The sequence below is a fragment of the Sinocyclocheilus grahami genome, unplaced genomic scaffold (assembly GCF_001515645.1).
Source record: "Sinocyclocheilus grahami isolate Dianchi unplaced genomic scaffold, SAMN03320097.WGS_v1.1 scaffold451.1, whole genome shotgun sequence".
In the NCBI taxonomy this organism is placed as follows: Eukaryota; Metazoa; Chordata; class Actinopteri; order Cypriniformes; family Cyprinidae; genus Sinocyclocheilus; species Sinocyclocheilus grahami.
Window position 1 is genome coordinate 422821 of NW_015505630.1, and position 18998 is coordinate 441818.

Sequence of the window (18998 nt, forward strand, 5' to 3'; positions counted from 1 at the left end):
CCTGCCTATATGGTCCTCTAACAGGGTTGCCAGGTTTTCACAACAAAACCCCTCCCAATTGCTACTCAAAACTAACCCAATCGCATTCCTATGGGTAAAATACACGATTGTTGTTGTTGTTGTTGTTCCCCTGGTAAAATGCGCATTCCAGGGGCTAAACACCACGTTTTTGGGTCGCTTCAAACCGCGGACATGAAAAACAACCCGCGGCAACAGTGTTAGAGTAGCCAAATTATTCCGAGTTAAAACCGGGGACCTGGCAACACTGCTCTTTAACCACAGAAATAAACCGATTCAGCGCCTACCAAAGGAGAGGAGTGGATTAGAAGGTAAAGAAAGAACTATCACTTCTTCTTCTTCTGTTGATTTATTGGCCACTTGCAAACCAACTAGACAGGTGCATTATAACACCACAGTCATCGCCTTTATTGTTCTACCAGTTTCAGGCCCAATATTTAAAAATACAGCACAAAGTGAATTCTGTAATTCCAGAAGCTTATAATTATCTTACAAGTTTAATTCCTTCCTTCCTTGTCCATATTTGGCACATCTAATTAATGTTTCTTTTTCTAATAAATATTACATAGACCTGTATTGTGTTTGCCTATAGTGTCAAGTGTGGCATTTAGTTATACTAGTAAATATAATATATTCCTTCCTATTTACGTTATGACTAATTTTAATTAGCTTTGTTACTTTGTATTCTATGCAAATGTCTGCCTGTCTTGACACATGTCCCAGTACTTCTGTGTACTTCCCAGTTGTGTGAAAACAACTTAGTCATAATAATGAGCCTTTCTCATAATTATGACTTAACATTTCATATTGAGAAATTCTCATAATAGCTTAGTATAATTATGAATTATGATGACTCATCCTTATGTCTCATAATTGAGTTAATGTTGTAAGTATATATAATTATGACTTAGTATAATCTCATAATGAGAAACTTTCTCATAACAACTTCACATCTCATAATAAGAAACCAAGTCATTATTACGAGAAAGTTTCTCATTATGACTTACAGAAACTTTTTTTTTAACTCAACTCTGGGCAGAAAGGGGCAAAAATACAATGCTTGAGCTTTGTTTACACCCACATAAACCTCCTTTATTCATGTTCCTATGTCTATAAATACAAGATTTGTAAGTTGAACAAACTTTAACACCATTTTTTAGGTGGCTCACACCGAAACAACAATAACAAAAAAAATTCTCAACATGCTGTTAAACCAGTATTAATTTATTGCAAAAATGAGTATAATCAAGTTCAAAAACCTCAAACATTTTACATTTCAGTGGGGTGGTAAAATATTCTGTAAATGTCTGTAAAATTATTCAATCTCTTTTGTATTACAGTTTTCTTTGATATAATTCATCCCCTAGCTAGTATGTACATCCTGTTATTTTTTTAGACAATACGATGATGAAGTTACTTACAAGCTAAAGATCATGACGTTTTTTCCAAACAGTACGATTCTATAAAAGTGACATGTGGCCAAGTATGGTGACCCATATTCGGAATTAGTGCTCTGCATTTAATCCCATCCAAAGTGCGCACACACACACACCGCAGTGGGCAGCCATTTTTTTGCTGCAGCGCCCGGGGAGCAGTTGGGGGGTTCGGTGCCTTGCTCAAGGGTACCTCAGTCGTGGTATTGAAGGTGGGAGAGAGCGCTGTACATTCACTCCCCCCACCGACAATCCCTGCAGGTACGAGACTTGAACCCACAACCTTTGTGTGAGGGGTGTACTCACTTCTGTGAGATACTGTATATATATATAAATAAATCAGAACAAATGATAACATCAACATTTACCATGTTTCATCCGAAGGTGCTTTAGAAGAGCCGACGTTGTGTATTCTTTGCGACCACGAGATATGACGGCCCTACACATAAGGCACACTGCTTTGCTACAGTCTCCCTCTTTTAGAGAGAAATACTTCCACACAGGGCTTGATTTTGCTATTGTCCTCTTTTGCATTTCACAGCATTTACTGCTACAGTAAGCCCTGTTTGTACATAATATGTTGTGATATGAAACGTGATTGGCATCATGAGATGAGCTGTTATGCTGAGATACTGTGGCAGGAGCTTCGCTGTTAGCGTATGTTGGCTGGTTTGGGTGCTGTGCTCTGTAGATATCCGATGTCCCTAAAGGCAAATCTGGGCTGTTTGGCGACCAGCTCTGATATGCATTTTCAGTGCTTCCCATTGCATCGCCTGAACACAAGCTGGAGTTCATGAATTCAACTTTGATTTTAGATGAGAAATGACAGTTTGTCATTTCATCCTCAATAGGATTTGTGTTGGTGTGATCAGCGCACATGTGTGAGCCCTCGTCGTAGGTGGCTTTTGATGGCAAAGCTACGGATTCCCTGTAAACATCGACAGAGTACTCAGGCTTTTCCGGTTTTATGAACGGGTGTTGTTCACCGATCCTCTGGCTTTGGTCCTGCTGGATCTCTTCAACGGGTTCTAGCTCCTCATTCTGGCTGCAGATCCATCCGGGCTGCCCAGGAGAGAAGGGCTGATAAGACTGCACAGGAGCTGAGAAAAAAAACATAACATTTTCTTCATGCAAATAAACTGAAAATCCATATGAGTCTGTAATGTTCCCTACAGCTACAATATGGATATAGTATTGAACATTCCTTGATGACATTAGACTTGAAGACGTATAGCTTTTGTTCCTCTGTGTAGTTTATTAATAAAACACAAAGCTAGAACAGAATATATTAAAGGGCTCCTCCTCACTTTTTTTTATATAAGAACCAATAGTCTTAGTCGTGATGAAACCGAGGTAGTGACAGATCTTTTCTTCCGTATTGTGATGTACATTCGAGTGAAACAAATTATCGAAAAAGAAAAATTCCAAGGCAGTGACTGAATTCTATTCATTGGCTGTTGATTGGATTTTGAGATGTGGGCATTGTACTCTATAATGCAAGCAGGTGAATTCTAGCTTGCAGTGGGATTAAATGAAGACATGCATAAGTCTCCAGAGAAAAGTCATTACACCAGAAGAACGATTTATGATATTTTGATTATTATGAAGTCAAAAAAAAACAACATATGCATAGATTAATGGCTCACAATAAGATCAATAATACGTTAAATAGATGTTAGAATATAGATGGGGTGGATTTTCATTTCAAATCAATTTTAACGATACAGCAGTGAACCATGTGAAAATTATATTCTGTAAAGCATTTTGTTTGGACAAAAAATTGGACACGCCCACGAGTGAATGTTATGAGTCAATAATATTTCTGGTTCTTTTTCCCGAAAGAGACTGTAAAAATGCGTAACGTATATTTAATAAAAGTTTTGCCAACTTTTAAGAGTAGGCTACACTAGACAACACTGAATCAAAAGCCACAAAACGAAATTTTTTATTTAATGGATCGCTTAACTCGTGCAATACATTTTTTCATAATATGTTTAAGGTCTGTGTCGATTCCCACATCCTCGAACACCATGTAATCAAGAATAGATACATTTATGAATGACCTCGTGACCACAACCAAAACACACGAAAATATATTAAAAAAAAAATCTGTAATTCCCGATCAAAATGTTATGCCTTATTCTAAAGATGATATAACAGACATTTACCCTGATATTATATGTTTAAGGTCTGTGTCGATTCCCACATCCTCGAACACCATGTAATCAAGAATAGATACATTTATGAATGACCTCGTGACCACAACCAAAACACACGAAAATATATATAAAAAAAAAAATCTGTAATTCCCGATCAAAATGTTATGCCTTATTCTAAAGATGATATAACAGAAACATTTACCCTGATATTTTATAGAGTTGAATAATTTAATCGTCTTACCAGCATTTGCTTGTTCACTGAAACACCCAGAGTCTCGCAACATTTCTTTCAGTCGCTTGTTTTCGCTCCTGATTCGCTCCGTTTCCTCCTCATACTCCCGCACCGTTCTACCGACTGTGAAGATGATCTCCTTCACAGCAGCCATCAAGCGCTCGGTCATGAAAGTGTTCAGACGATCCAGTTTAGTCATTTTACTACTTTATTTCAGGTCTCTGTATTTAAACAATAAATACAGACAATACAGGTACCGATAACAGCACAGAGACGAGCGCGTGAAAGTTCCCCTTTAAACTCAACCCCCAGCACATCAGGTTGCTGTGCTAACTGAAGTGACTCTAGCACCCTTCGCAGGACAGGAGGTGTTACAGCTTTCAATAACTTCATCATTCATATGAGCTATAGTCAGTCATAGCTTCACACTCATGCACAGCACTTGTAATGATAAACAGAGAATCTAATAAACATACTTTTATGAGATGGCATAGTGGCTCACAATGAGACTGGAGCCTCTTGGTACCTGGAATAAAAACAAGAAAAGCAGTTCTCTGTGGGGCAGTCTTCCAGTTGAATCGCAATTCATAGATAAATAAAACACACTAGTGCCTCAGCAGTGTAAAATTTATATTGACATAATTTTGCCTTTCAAGTGAAAGTATGGATTCTGAGAAAAAGGTCAAATTATCTAGCAAAATGCATACTTGAGTGAAAGTAAAAATGTTACCACATTTAAATGTACTTAAATATTTAAAAGTAAAAAATAAAAAGTTTGGACAAATGAAATTATGACAGAGGAGATTTAGTCATTAAGTCACAAACTCCATAAAAACCGGTTTTATTACCCAGATGTTTTACTGAAATCAATATCTTGAAACTTGTTACCAGCAATTAAAACTTCACATTTAGTTGCTGATTTTATAGTTGTTTATACAAAATAATCAAAAGTGACAGCAAAGACATTTATGATTGTACATTTTTGTGTATATTCTTTTATATTTTATATAGATTTCAAATAAATGCTGTTGTTTGTTTTTTATATTTTCTATTCATAAAAGAATCTTCAAAAAAAGTATCATGATTTACACAAACATTAGGCAGCACAACTGTTTTCAACATTGATATGAAATGTTTCTTGAGCACCAAATCAGCAAATTAGAATAATGTCTGAAGGATCATGTGACTCTGAAGACTGGAGTAACGGCTGTTATGTCTAGTGTCTCAGCTTTGGAATGAGTAACTGAAAACTGCCTTAAGTCACATATCAGATACCAAAAAAAAGACCAATATATCCTTAGATTCCTCTAACTTTTTTTTATTCTCAATCTGGAGTTATTTATTAAACATATGCTAAGATCTGTACAATACAGCAGGCTGAAATTAATCATACCGGAAAAGTATGGAACCCATTAGATTGAGACAACATTGTAAAACATATTTTAAAAAACAAATAAATATGTTTTGAAAAAACATAACACTAAGATGTAAACAATAACTTCTCGCAATCCGTGTCATAGTCTTTGACTTTGCTGTCCTGCTTCTTCAAAGTGGAACTCTCTCACCTATGTGTCTAAAACAAAAGCATCTTCAGTTAAAAAAAGTTACAAGCTTTAATGGACAGATAAGAATACTTATTGTGTCTTTTGATGCTTTTTAGGGTTGCATGACCAGCAGTAACTTTACCTTGCTTTGTGGCTGAAACTTTTCCCCCTGTGTCATCTGTAACAGCATTTGGTAAATCCTCAGGACTCTTTGTTGATGGCTGTCAATAAAACAAGAATGTCAATTCCATTCTCTTATAACAGGGTTCCTCAAATCTTACCCTCGAGGTCCAATGCGCTGCAGAGTTTAGCTCCAACCCTGATCAAACTCAGCTACCTGTGATTTTCTAATGATCCTGAAGACATTGATTAGCATGCTCAGGTGTGTTTGATTAGGGTTAGAGCTAAACTCTGCAGCGCATTGGACCTCCAGGTTTGAGGATCCCTGTCTTATAAGAACAAAGCATTTCTCTACAATATGTCATCATCCATGATCAGTGACTACAAATGAAAGGAGAAAACACCAGTTTATTCTTTGTTCATTGAAAATACTGGCTGTATACTGGATCAGTTCTGCTCACGTGTTAACATAACCCGTATTACTCAAACTATATAGAGGTTCAAAGTATCTTTTAATGGAAAGAATCTACTAACAGAGAGTGAAGAACAAAGTTCAGAATGTGTCATTTAACAATTATATTTACCTGATTATGGACACGTGAGCACCACTTCCTCCTCTTCATCCCTGTTCCATAAGTTTGGGCTTTCACGCTACTCTTGTGTGTGTCATTAGACACAGTTTGGGCATTTTGAGGTGGACTGAAATCATCACATGGATTTCTGAGAACATCATATTCTGGGTGAGGACTGATGGAGCTGGTGTCTGATGTTGGTGTCATTGCCCTTTCTTGATCAACATCACACTTTGGGAGACTTACTCCTTCATTCTTACAGTCTGTTGATTCTTGACCAGTGCTTGGATTGGGAGAATTACCCGACTTCAATTCGTAACCTACTTCATTTTCAGGAGAACGTCTGAATTGTAAAAAGGCACCCACTGCCTGTCTATTGTTTCTAACCTCCTCATTTGGACTTGAGATGTCTGGTTGCTCTACATTGCAGCTGAGGTCTGGAAGGGAAGTACTTCCTTGTTCATTTTCAAAATCTGTTTCATAGATGGTATTTAGGCAATGAAAACCTGATGGTTCTATATTGGCATCAATCTCTTCTGGACTAGAGGGGGAAATAAGTGTAGGAGCTGGAGGAATGGGCCCAGCATCAGGAAGCATTTCACCACAGCTAGCCTCAGCACTTTGAGTTGATTTGCCCTTGCACTGCTCTAAATGTGAAGCAAAAGACTTCTTGTTAAATAACCCTAAACAGTAGATGCAATAAACACTATCATCAAATGAGCACTCCGATGCAAACTTCCCAAATGGTTTTAAACCTTGTTTACTACTTTGAACCACATTTGTGTTGTGTAGAACATTTCCCCTAGTTTGTAGATGGTTCAAAAGTTGTTTCCTTTCTTCTGAGCTCTTGTCAAAGGTAAGAGCTTTTGCCACCTCTGGTTCATTAGCATGAACTGACTGAAGATGATCCATCATTCTATAATGTGGCTGCTTGCAGTAAAAGCAGTGATGTATCTTGAATACGCTGGAGTTGTCATCAGTGGAATTGGTTTGGCATCCAGGACCCTGTTTTTGCAAAGGAGGAACAATAACAAATAATTAATGCATCCACATTTTAAAAGAGCATAATGAAATTGAATCATCAATTAATATAATAATTCTTTGTATGGTCAGTTTTTGCATATTAGCACTAAAAGATCGGCACGTTATACATTATATGTATAATACTACAGCAGAATTCTATCAAAGGTAAGCACTAAAAGCTTGCATCGCAAAAAAAATAAAAAATAAAATAACCTGAGAATGAGAACTTTGACAACTTTTCTTTGACTCCTCTTTCAGACGGCTAATCTGGTAGACTCTTTTTCTCTTTTGCTTGCTTGTCACTGATATGCTTGAGTCATGTTGAACTTCAACAGCACAATCAATGCCATTCTCATCAGTGATCTTCTCAGGGTCTTGTTGAAGATCACACTCTTGGAATTTAAGGTAAGACATGTGTCCTACGGCTCTGGATTTGATTTCTTGAATAGAAGGAACTGACTTTAATTCTAGATCAGCTGTTGGCTGATTCCCACTCCTGCCAGCATCTGGATTTTCAATACTTTCAGGCTGCTGACACTGGGTTTGTTCAACGTTATAGCTATTAGGATCTGGAGTATGGTGACTTTCAGGTTTTAGATGCACATCAGAGCTGCCTGAGACCGTGAAGATGTTCCTTTCTACAGCTGAATCTTGGGTTTGCTCTGTCTCATTAGTGCCCAAATACGTATCATCAAACACAGCTAGCTTAAGAGTACACTTTGAATCTGCATTGCATTCTGAAGAAGAGTTTAAGGGTGCAGGACGTGAAGCAACCTTTGGTTTTGAAGAAAGCTGAAGGCTGTCACAACACCCAGTATCACAAGAAGAATAACCATCAGGTTCTAAATCACAAGACACCTCTGGATCTGAAGAAAATGGTTGGTTCACAAGTCTGAGATGATCTGATTGTTTTATAAGGGACAGCTGAAGAACATTGCAACCAGTGTTTGAAAAAGGAAGGGTTTGAACTGTAGATTCTACGACTCGTATTGATTGACAGGAATCTAGTATGGGAGGTTCAAGTATCTCCACATCAGGGTTCCGTGATGTACTGAATGAAGATTCCAAATAAGGAGGATTTATTGCAGAACATTGGCAAGAATCTAGACCAGATGGCTTTAATAATTGTGCATCAAGATCAATTTGAGCTATAATGCTGTCAATGTTAGAAACAGTTGGCCCCTTCACTTCTGGATAATAGGTTTTTGGAGCCGCACCCTGGCAAGAGTCAAGATGAGGAGGGCTTGAGGATTTCGGATCACAAACCTTCTGTGCTGGGCTGTCACTAGTGCATAGAATTTGGGAATGATCTGACACTAAAGTATGGTTCTCCTTCGCCTCACATATCCTAGTTTCTGGTATAGGGCGATCACGTAAATCTGAGAGATTTGACACAGGAGCATTAGGTGGCTCTAAAGGTCTGGAGATGCTGATAGTGTCTGGAGCAAGATTTTCCAATTCTGCATGAAACATTTCCTGAGTTTTGCTGGATGCAGCTGGATTCATGTTATGCTTACATATAAGAGCATGCTCCCGAAATCTGTTCCATCCAAAAGACTCATGGCAAAAAATGCAGTGAACATCTTCATCACAATCGATTCGAGAATCTCTAGGTTGGTTGAAGTTCTTTTTAATAGCAAAACTGCTCAATAACGGTTTCCTTTCTTTACAGTCTGTGTCAAGATTTAAAGCTTTTACCACTTCAGGTTCTTTTGCGTGAACACACTTCAGGTGCAGTTCTATCTTTCTACATGCCTTCTCACAAAACTGACAATATAGTGCTTGCTTTACTTTTTTTTGTTCTCCACTGCTCACTGCAGTCTTGCATCTACCATCAGAGGTTTGATGGGATGTGAATAAAGGCATTTCGAATCCTTCAGAACTTTTCACAAGTAACTCACAAGTTTTCACATTTTGTACAGGTGGTTCAATTGTCCCTGAGATTTCAAAGTTGTCAGTTGAATCATCCAGAACAGATTCTGACATCTGACATTAAGAAAATTCAAAAGAAAACAGTATAAATATAAACGGAGATTTCTCTGTTCATGTATTTACATATCTCTTTACATTTCCACAGATCGATTAAAGGGGTCATATGACATTGCTAAAAAAGTGTTTATGCGGTTTAAGGTTCAAAAAACACATTATTGTTTCTCCTCTATGCCCCGCCTTTCTGAAACTTGTCGATTTTTTACAAAGCTCATAGTTCTGAAAAACGAGGTGTGCTCTGATTGGCCAGCTATCCAGTGCGTTGGCCAAATACCTCAAGCGTGTGACGGAAATGTTATGCCCCTTACCATACTGTGATGCCGTGTCCCGGCATGACGAGACAAAACCAATAAAACCCATAACAAAAGAGGCATTTGCTGCATCCAGTGGGGACATAATTACTGATCATAATGACTTATACTGTCTTTTTATGCGTTGCATATCACGCCGCGTAAACATAAAACCAAGTCTGCATTTGTGATCGGAGAAACGACAACAAGTGCTACTCTACACTGCCCAAAACTCGCGTTTGAATCATCAGTGGCAAATTCTTTAAATATGAAAACGTACTTACAGGCTGAGAGTCAGAAGCGCCAGATTGTCCTTGCAAAGTTGGAAAGTTCTTTATTGGTGTATACATTTTGGCGGTTATGCAAATCTTCCCACACAGTGATGTAGACATGTGGGGGCATGTTTAAACGAGGGGTTTTAGGAGGGCGTGGATGAGTCTTAACTTTTATAAAGAATATCTCTTTGGGTTTGAGACTTTAGTCTTTGCAACTTTAGGGATCTTATCTATGCACGAACGGCTTGTAACACTCCAAAGAGAAAGGAATACTTGAAAATGCATCATATGACCCCTTTAAGATTAGATTTACTTTTGAGTCCGTATTGTACTTTTCGATCTGCTACTATTGCATACCTGGTTGTTCAGACCCAGTTTCTTATTTTTTCTCTCACCGCCATTGACAATCTCCATGTCTAGCAGTTTATTGTCAGCATGAACTTCCGACAGAGATTCTTGACCAGCAAATACCATATCAGATGTTTGACATGATATTCTATCCTTTGAACTCATGGGCCTGTCCTCTGTTTGTCTGATGGCAGTAAAGGCCATCTGGTGTCTGAGTGGGTCGTTTGAGATACTTTGATCATCAGTAAGTTGTGAGGCACCATCAATAGATTTGGTGGGTTCAGTTGCATCTGGAGCTGGAAAGTTGGAGTTGCTGGAGGGACTTTTGCCAGGTTTGCTCCCCACATCTAATTGTTCATTTTGAATGCTAGGAACAGAGGCTGTTTTCTTTTTATCTAAACCTTTGGAGGGACTCAACACATCTTCATCAACATTGTCTTCAACATCTGAGAGGACAACACAAACTAATTTTGAGTCAATGTTCTTCTGAATGGTGCCAGATTCTAAAACGCTACTCTGTGGCATGACTGTTAATTTCATAGCAGAAATGTTCTTACAATCACACTTCCAATCACACTTCGTTCTTCCACATTCAGACAGAGCATTTTCAGCAGCAGTTCTTGCATTTGACTGCTTTACTTCGTCATCTATTTCTATAAGTGATATCTGTTTTCTGGCTGTTTTTTCTGAAACACCAGGAAAATTTGAGTTGCGGTCATCTTTTTGTTGACTCTCCGCGTTTTTTCCCTCAGAGGATTCAAAGGCCAGTGGCCCCCCAATGTTGTCAAGCTCTACTTCCGAATCACGCTGTGGAGATCCAACCTCCACAAAGACTACTTCGGTTTCAGGATTACCAGGGAGGCATATTTCGGGCTTGTTCTGGATGCCATGACTAGAGAATTCCAATGGCAATGTGCAAAGATTGGAATCCACAATTTTATCTTCCACAGCAGCCACCATTTCATCATCAACCAATACGGAGTATGAGGTTTGTTTGTGATCAAAGTCACTACTTTTTTCAGAGCAACCTGATTTCAAGTCAGCTACCCGAGGCACTGAGCTCCAATACTTGTATTCAGTCATAATTGGTTGGAGAACAATCCTGGGCTGCAAATTGAAGTGGCTCATGATGTCACTGACCAGTTCGGGTTTGGTTCTTTGATTACTTTTGTAAGAGGTGGTAGGCTGCTCAATAGCTCTCGGAGGTAAAAGGCCGGGGTTGCCAGTATAGTACTCTGGTACAGTGGTCTCAATACTGCTTGCGAGAGCTCCAGACACTGCATGGGTTGCACTGCTGCTCAGATGTGCAGATCTGTCCTTATTCACCGTCTCTTCATACTCAGACTCTTCAGACTCACTTTTGTCCCCCGAAGGCTGCATTGGGGGAAAGCGACAATCAACCATTCTTATAATGACTTAAACAACTGTCTTTAGGGTTAACAAGACCTAGGATTAATTGCACAAACAATTCTTTTTTCCTGAGGATATGAAACTGGATGAAACTAATAGTCAAAATAATCAATCACATAGTCTTTTCCTACCTCCTGATTATGGATTTTCGGGTGCTGGCCCCTTTTCAGGTCACCATAAAAATGTCTCTTGCGCTGCCGATAGGCGTAAGGTTTCTCACCACAATGAATCTGCATATGCATCAATAGCCGCATTTCCCAAGCAAAAACTTTGCCACAAAATGGGCAGGGTAGTGGCCCTTGACCTCCGTTTCTGCTTTTTTGTAATGACTCTTTTTTTGGGGATGCTTGACGCGTCTGCTGAAGGGGAATGAAAATATTATTTGAATGCATATTTATGCATGAGATAATCTATAAAATGAGGACCTTTAACAAAAATGATTTTAAGATTAAGATTTTAGGTGTTAAATACAATAACTTGCAATGTATCATCAAGCTAAATTGATATAGTACAAGTTGGAACATAATAGTGCTTTCAGAAAGGCATTACTAGCCTTGCAGGTTCCTATATTAGAATTTACAATATCAATATACAAAAACATTCTTCAACGAACAAAACTAAACAAACATGCAATAAAGTTATAAGATTTTTGTTTAAAGGGGTCATATGATTCTGCTAAAAAGAACATTATTTTGTGTATTTGGTGTAATGAAATATGTTTATGCGGTTTTAAAGTTTAAAAAAACACATGATTTTCCACATACTGTACATTATTGTTTCTCCTCTATGCCCCGCCTTTTTGAAACGCGAGGGGCGCGTTAGAACGAGCTGTTTTAGGTAGGCGTGGTTAACTCTTAACTTTTATAAAGAATATCTCTTTGGTTTTGAGACTTTAGTGTTTGCAACTTTACAGATCTTCTTTATGCACCAAGAGCTTGTAACACTCCAAAGAGAAAGGGAAAATTGAAATCGCATCATATGACCCCTTTAAAAACGGGCTGTATTATCTAATAAATTTGGTATCAGTTATTATCAAGTTATCCTTTACACTTCAACATGCAAAACAAACGGCACCCATTTTGTAGACTAACCCACATCATGTGGTCATTTTTGCTATTATTCCAAGTTTTTTGTTTTCCAAGTTTATTGCCATTTCCTTGTTTTCTATGCCTCTCATTGGTTTCTGACTGGTTTGTCCTCGTATCACGTGTTCGTTCATGATGGCCACGCATGTGAATCCTTAGCCAATTCTTATGGGCTTAGACATTACCACAAATTGTGCAGACACAGGAACCACGTTTTTCCTGAATTTTCTTAATGATAATAATAATTTTATTAATTCTGGTTCCACTGATTTCTAAAGATTTTAAAGATCTTATTAAAACAAATCAAGCTTATCTGTTTTTGTGATTTAAAATTATGAAATGTGAAGGTATATTCAGTCAATCTTTAGGTTTTTGTAAAGAACACATACCACAGTATTTGGGTTGTGATTACTTGTTGACATCTTATCATCAAGCCTCTCTTTTTCCTCCGATCTCCTTTTTTCTTGTTCCTCAAGCTTAGTTTCCATTAGAGCTTGCTCTCTTCTCATTTTCTTTTCATCCTGCAACCTACGCCCTACATGTTTCCTTGAGTGCTTCTTTAGCCTCTTCTCCAGAACAAACTCTTTGCCACATGTTTTGCATGGAAACATCCTCTTCAGATTTTTAGTGCTTGATGTTCCACGGTCAGAGCCTGAGGTGTCCTTTGATTGCTCAGAAGTGCTCTCTGACTCCTTCGTGCTCGTTTTAGGAAGATCTGCACTTTGTTGTCCCTCATCTGTGCCCATTTTAAGAAGATCTGCACTTTGTTGTGCTTCATCTATGCTCGTTTTAGGAAGATCTGCACTTTGTTGTCCCTCATCTGTGCCCATTTTAAGAAGATCTGCACTTTGTTGTGCTTCATCTATGCTCGTTTTAGGAAGATCTGCACTTTGTTGTCCCTCATCTGTGCCCATTTTAAGAAGATCTGCACTTTGTTGTGCCTCATCTATGCTCGTTTTAAGAAGATCTGCACTTTGTTCAGCCTCATCTGTGCCCGTTTTCAAAAGATCTTCACTTTGTTCAGCCTCATCTGTGCTCATTATAGGAAGATCTGCACTTTGTTCGGCCTCATTATTTGTGATTGTGGGCACATCAACAACCAGGATGAACTCATCACTTGTTTGACAAGGTTTAGCCTTGACACTTCTTGATTCTTTAGTTTCCCGGTTCTTCAGTCTTGGCTTCTTAGAGACTTCCCGCGTCTTAGTTGTGCACTTACGAAATCGCTTATCGATCAATAAAAAAGGGATATGGATTATTATAAAGAAATAAAAGTTCAAAAATGATCAGTGTCTCAGCAAGTATACATTAACATCTGCATATTCAATTACAAATCTGAAAACTAACCTTGGTGAAAGGCTGTTGTGATCTTGTACGGCCACTGCCAAACACGTTATCACTCATGTTCTTTACTTCCTGGTGTTGAGTGCGAATGTGCGGCCCCAGCCATCCTTCACGAGTAAACACTTTATCACAATGCGGGCAGGCATATGTTTTCTTTAGCTCCTTCAAATTCTGTACTTCTGTAGTTTTAGGCACTGCCACCATTGTTTCTTCTTTAGTCAGCTATGAGGAACACAAATATCCAAATGTAATAAGAAGCACATTAATGGAAATAATCATTCATCCAGATCACATTTATGCATTGTGTGAGCAGGTACCTCAGTCTTGATTGGCCGAGTTTTGTGTAATAAAGCCCTTTTGGACTTATGGGACTTCATGTGGACACGCAACCGACTTGCATAAAAGAAGACTCTGTCACAGTCTGGACAATGGAGCTCACGTTTGTCAGCAACTTTGGCCTCCTTCTCCACATCATTTTTTCTTTGCTTCTGAAAGAAATGCAAGTCCATTTGACAATGAGAAAGGTATGGAAAGACATATGCAATGAGCTCCAAATGTATTACACCCTGGATATGAAAGTGAATGAATAATGTCTGTATTTTTTAACAGAAGTCATTCCAGGTAAACAGCATATTAAAATACTTACTCTAACAGTGAACTTGAAAGTTGAAAAATTCATTGCACTGATACTGTAGGACAATGAGTGGCATTTCAAATCTACAGTACATTTCCCAAGATGTCATGGCATTACAAACATTTTAAATATATTACTATATTGAAGTAAACCACCCGCAGAAAAGACTAAAATTCATGAATTCATTTCAAACCAATTTTATTAAAACAACTGCATTGTATATATACACAACTGTTTTCCATTAAAAAAAATTTCAAAAGGTTGTGATTTTCTAATTTGTATATACATTATAAACATTGTGTCCAAATTGTTTACATATTTACAAAGTTCCATTGGATGGTTCTTCTGGTATCATAACCTTCTTTATTTCACCTTCTCCCTCTACAATGCGTTCTTCTGGCTCAAAATACTCTAATTTAAGCGGAGATGTGTCCAAAGTGTTGATCAGCATATTGACTGGTCGGCTGTACCTTTTTGCCTCTAAATAGGCATGTCGATGGTTTATTCTAAGATGAGACCATAAATTAGAGGTGTTCTTCTGAGAAGCCTTGCTGGACCCCTGGCTAACTCTGCCTGAACATGCATGGCAAAAGACTTCACCATATGCATCTTTTGAAAAGTAGTCCCAAACTTTGCTAAAACAGCGGTTTGAAACAAATGCCACCTGTGAAGCAAGAGGAAAAACACGCATAAGCTTTGTGTTTTTTTCTTTAGTGATACTTATTTGCATTAAAGATACTATAAAATATTATAAAACACTGAATGCATTCAGATAATTGTAGGTATGGCTTAAATGCAGTGGTGAAAGCAGACCTACAAAATGAACTTCAACTAATCAAACAGTTAATAATAAGACTTAATGCGAACAACAAGAACGTAAGTCAAACAATCCAACATTTTCTTCTTCTCACTGGTGATACTGGTCTTGTAATTATTTAAATGCAGGGTTTTCAACCATGGGTCCCAGAAAACATTTAAACAACTATTTTCTAACAAATTACCTTTTAAGAATTGCATGTAATAATGTTACATGATATAAAAAAAATAAGTTACTGTAACATGTTATCATAAAAATCTAGCTTTTTTTTATACTAGAGGTACTTGGGTTGGCTGGGGATCTCTGGGTCCATAAAGGTTGAAAACCCCTCATTTAAAATTGCATGGATTGGTCATTTAAAAACAAACACCAGCTAAATAAACTGCCATATATATTCCATTTGTCAAATCTACTGCTCAATCTACAAATCTACCAGGTAATTTCTACAGACTGCAAACACAGGATAGCCTGTACTGACAATTCCATTTCAGTTAAATAATAAAGAAAAAGAAAATCCCTCAGCCGTAGACTACTAGCAATTAAGTAGTAGCAGTTGATAAAATGTTATGATTATAGTACATTATCTTTGTTCTTCAATTCAGCTTTATGTAAACGTTTGATCTACTCATCTAGCTAGTTACATAAAACACATTATCTGACAAAAAATGATCACAGATTACCTAGCTATAGCTGATATTTCCAGAGATTTATTATGCTCAAATGCTTCATTGACCCTTTTTTTTTTTTTTTTTACTGGTGGTGCAACCCCACAACAAATAACATCTCAGGCGACATAGTAGATGCAGAAGTAAATGCAGAACAGTATGTGTTCCAAGCCACATATCAACTTGTTTTCATAACGGTCATTTTTGGCCTCAGACTCACCGTTGAAACAGCATCCGCTTCAGTAGTTGCTTTCTTGTTCTCTTCGTAGATTGGCTGTAGCTGTATGAGTGTGTTTAGTTCATCCTAAAATACATGCTTACTATCTTAAGATTACAACCATCAGCCAATAACCATACAGTGTTTATCTATTTTCTTTTATTTGTTTTAGTGTATTTTGAGTAAATGTGTTCTCATTTAATTTCAGAAAGTTTATGTATATTTGCTATAATTGAATATCAGCCACCCTACTTTCTAGATATCAGCATCAGCAGTTGAAAAACCCATATTGGTCAACCACTACTTCAAAATGTGCATCTTGCAATATCTTTCTTTGCTTGTGAGTTTTACTTTGACTCTTATTGCATCAAATAACTTTATGTGTTGAAGCATATCACACCAAATATTCAGAATAGTGGTTTATTTATATAGCTTTTTCAATGGCTGTTTAATTTGCTCCCCCTACTGTCTGTTTACATCCTTAAGAGGGATTATGTTTGTAGGAAAGAAAATCTTGATGTATGCATATCTACACACACACTACTTATGACACTAGAGAATGTGCAGTACCTTGGGTAACTTCCTCTTCACATCCACTATCTCCCGAGTTCCTGACTGTGCTTGGGTGGGTAGGTTGGTAAGAGCGGTGACCGTGTGGGTCTTCATGTGCATGGCTAACTGACAGGGCCGAGCGAACATCCGATGAGGGCAATGAGGGCACTGACACGGTGTTGGTTCTGTCACAATCTGGTTTACAACTCTTTTTTTGTTGCGCTGATTCCGCACAGGGGTGGTAATTCTCTTTTCTGGTTTATCACTGCTGGTGTGGTCACTCTCAGGCTCTTCTTCTTGGCCTGGTGCAGTAGTTTCTAGTTGTTCAGATGATGCACTACTCCTGTTCGTCTGCTCAGAGCCATCTGACAGATCATCCACAATTTCTCTTGATAGCTGCATGTGAGAGAATAACACAAGCATTTATAATATTATTTGTTAAAAACATTCTCATTTTACATTTATAAAAGTTCATTATTAGTTTAATCTATCATTTAAATACTTAAAACAAATTTCAAAGTGAATCGGTATATTAAATGTGAAAAAATTAAGTGTGGGGTTTGATTTTTAATACCAGAATGCTTCTGAATAACATTCACCACAATAAGATGTGTATTAAAAAGTAAAATGGGTCAATTTTAATGTTTTATTGACTTTAATAACCGTGCTGATGTTTACCTGAGAGAGCCTGTGCAGTTTCCTCTTTTTCTTATTATCACCATAGAAGCACGCCTTGCGCCGGCGGTATGCATAAGGCCTCTCGGTGGAATGAATCCGCATATGAATGATCAGCCTCTGTTCCCTTCCAAAGATTTTACCACAGTCTGGACAGGCAAAGGACATCCTCTGCCTTCTGTTACGTCCTCTCCAGCGCCGGACCCTGGTGGGACCTGAAGTTGGATCAAAGTCCAGAGGGGCCATGTAACTCTGTGCAGAGTCCCAGGTCATACTGTCTGTCAGGCCATAGGCAATACCAGCACCTGTCCCGGCATTGTCAGATCCCTGATCAATGCTTTGAGGTAATGTGGTGACGCTGCTTTCAGGTCTAATGCACAGTGGGAGATCAGTCGTCTCTGTTTTGATTTCAAGAGCTTCTAATTCCTGTCCAAACCCAAAGTTGACAGCACACTCATCTTGCCGGGATGGATTGGCCTCGTCCATTGTGGAAAGCGTAACAGGTTCTGATGGGCCTGAGAATTTCAAGAAACCAAAGTGTGACAATTTGATAAAGTGTGTTTTGTGTGATTTCTGTTTCCAACCTATGAATCTAAGTAGCTGTAGGCAGGGCCGTGCACAGGGAGGTGGCCCGGTGGCTAGAGCCACTGCCCCTCAGCCCTCACTAGCTGAGGTGCCCCTCTTGAACCCCACTGAACGTGATTGGCCCCCCGGTGCCCTAGAGTAATGTCAATCTGACAATGCCTAATTGCCATTGTCAATCACTACCTCATTCGCTGCCCATTGCCGCCTGTAAATTTGATAATGCTAAACAGCACTGGATCAGAGTGCTTTGGCAATGTAAAGCCTTTTTACCATGCCAATAAAGCTTCTGGAATCTGAATCTGTCAATCGCTGACAGCGATGTGGAGTTTAGGAATATTAACCTGGTCGCACAGAGTCAATATTTATTCTGATTACTTTCATGTGACTGATCAAGTAATTATATGTAGCCTAGCTAGTATGAGTAACAAAATGCGTTCCCTGTGTCCAGATTTTACCGCAATAATGATGCAAAAACTGACACTTCAAATCAACCTTTAAATGTCAACTTTTACAAAAAGTAGTCTTTAATAGTCTAAATACTGTATATATCCTCTAAATACTGTATATATCCAAATACATAATCTAATGCAAGTAAGTAATTATGTTTGAAAACAATGTTCCCAGCAACTAGGGAATACACATCCCTGTTTATAGGGCTGTACAGAAATGTAGTGGTTACTCCATAGTGAATAATTTAGAATAAATATTTAGTAAACATTTAGTACAGAAACATCCCATTAAAACACAAAATGATAAAGACAAAAATATGATTGAATATACCGTATTGACCCGAATATAAGACGATGTTTTTTTCTTGGAAATACATCTGAAAAAACGCGTCTTATATTCAGGGTCTAGACCAGGGGTGGCGAACTCCGATCCTGGAGAGCCGCAGCCCTGCAGAGTTCAGCTCCAACCCTAATTAAAACGCACCTGCCTGTAGCTTCCTAATAACCGTTCAGACCTTGATTGGCTTGTTCAGGTGTGTTTGATTAGGGTTGAAGCAAAACT

The 18998-nt window shown here is 38.2% G+C and overlaps 2 protein-coding genes across 3 annotated transcripts in view; both read right to left on the reverse strand.

Moving 5' to 3' along the window:
* Window positions 1-1808: 1808 nt before the first annotated feature.
* LOC107552446 (uncharacterized) lies at window positions 1809-4220 on the reverse strand. Its single transcript, XM_016234327.1, has 2 exons — window positions 3852-4220; window positions 1809-2551 (listed from the first exon to the last, which is right to left on the reverse strand). Exons 1-2 carry the CDS (start codon window positions 4039-4041, stop codon window positions 1809-1811), a joined length of 933 nt encoding a protein of 310 aa, XP_016089813.1. The 5' UTR covers window positions 4042-4220.
* Window positions 4221-5045: 825 nt separating this feature from the next.
* Window positions 5046-18998, reverse strand: part of LOC107552482 (uncharacterized) — a 15604-nt gene continuing 1651 nt past the window's right edge. The window contains exons 2-12 of one of the 2 annotated variants that reach the window (XM_016234379.1): window positions 17406-17917; window positions 16746-17123; window positions 14160-14330; window positions 13846-14064; window positions 12888-13724; window positions 11545-11769; window positions 10013-11377; window positions 7315-9087; window positions 6091-7083; window positions 5529-5607; window positions 5046-5415 (exon numbers count right to left, since the gene is read on the reverse strand). In XM_016234379.1, the coding sequence (XP_016089865.1) occupies window positions 5408-5415; window positions 5529-5607; window positions 6091-7083; window positions 7315-9087; window positions 10013-11377; window positions 11545-11769; window positions 12888-13724; window positions 13846-14064; window positions 14160-14330; window positions 16746-17123; window positions 17406-17917 (6560 nt within the window). In that variant the 3' untranslated portion in view covers window positions 5046-5407. Of the gene's footprint in view, window positions 5416-5528; window positions 5608-6090; window positions 7084-7314; window positions 9088-10012; window positions 11378-11544; window positions 11773-12887; window positions 13725-13845; window positions 14065-14159; window positions 14331-16745; window positions 17124-17405; window positions 17918-18998 lie in introns of both variants that reach the window. The other variant, XM_016234378.1, reaches the window with a different exon arrangement.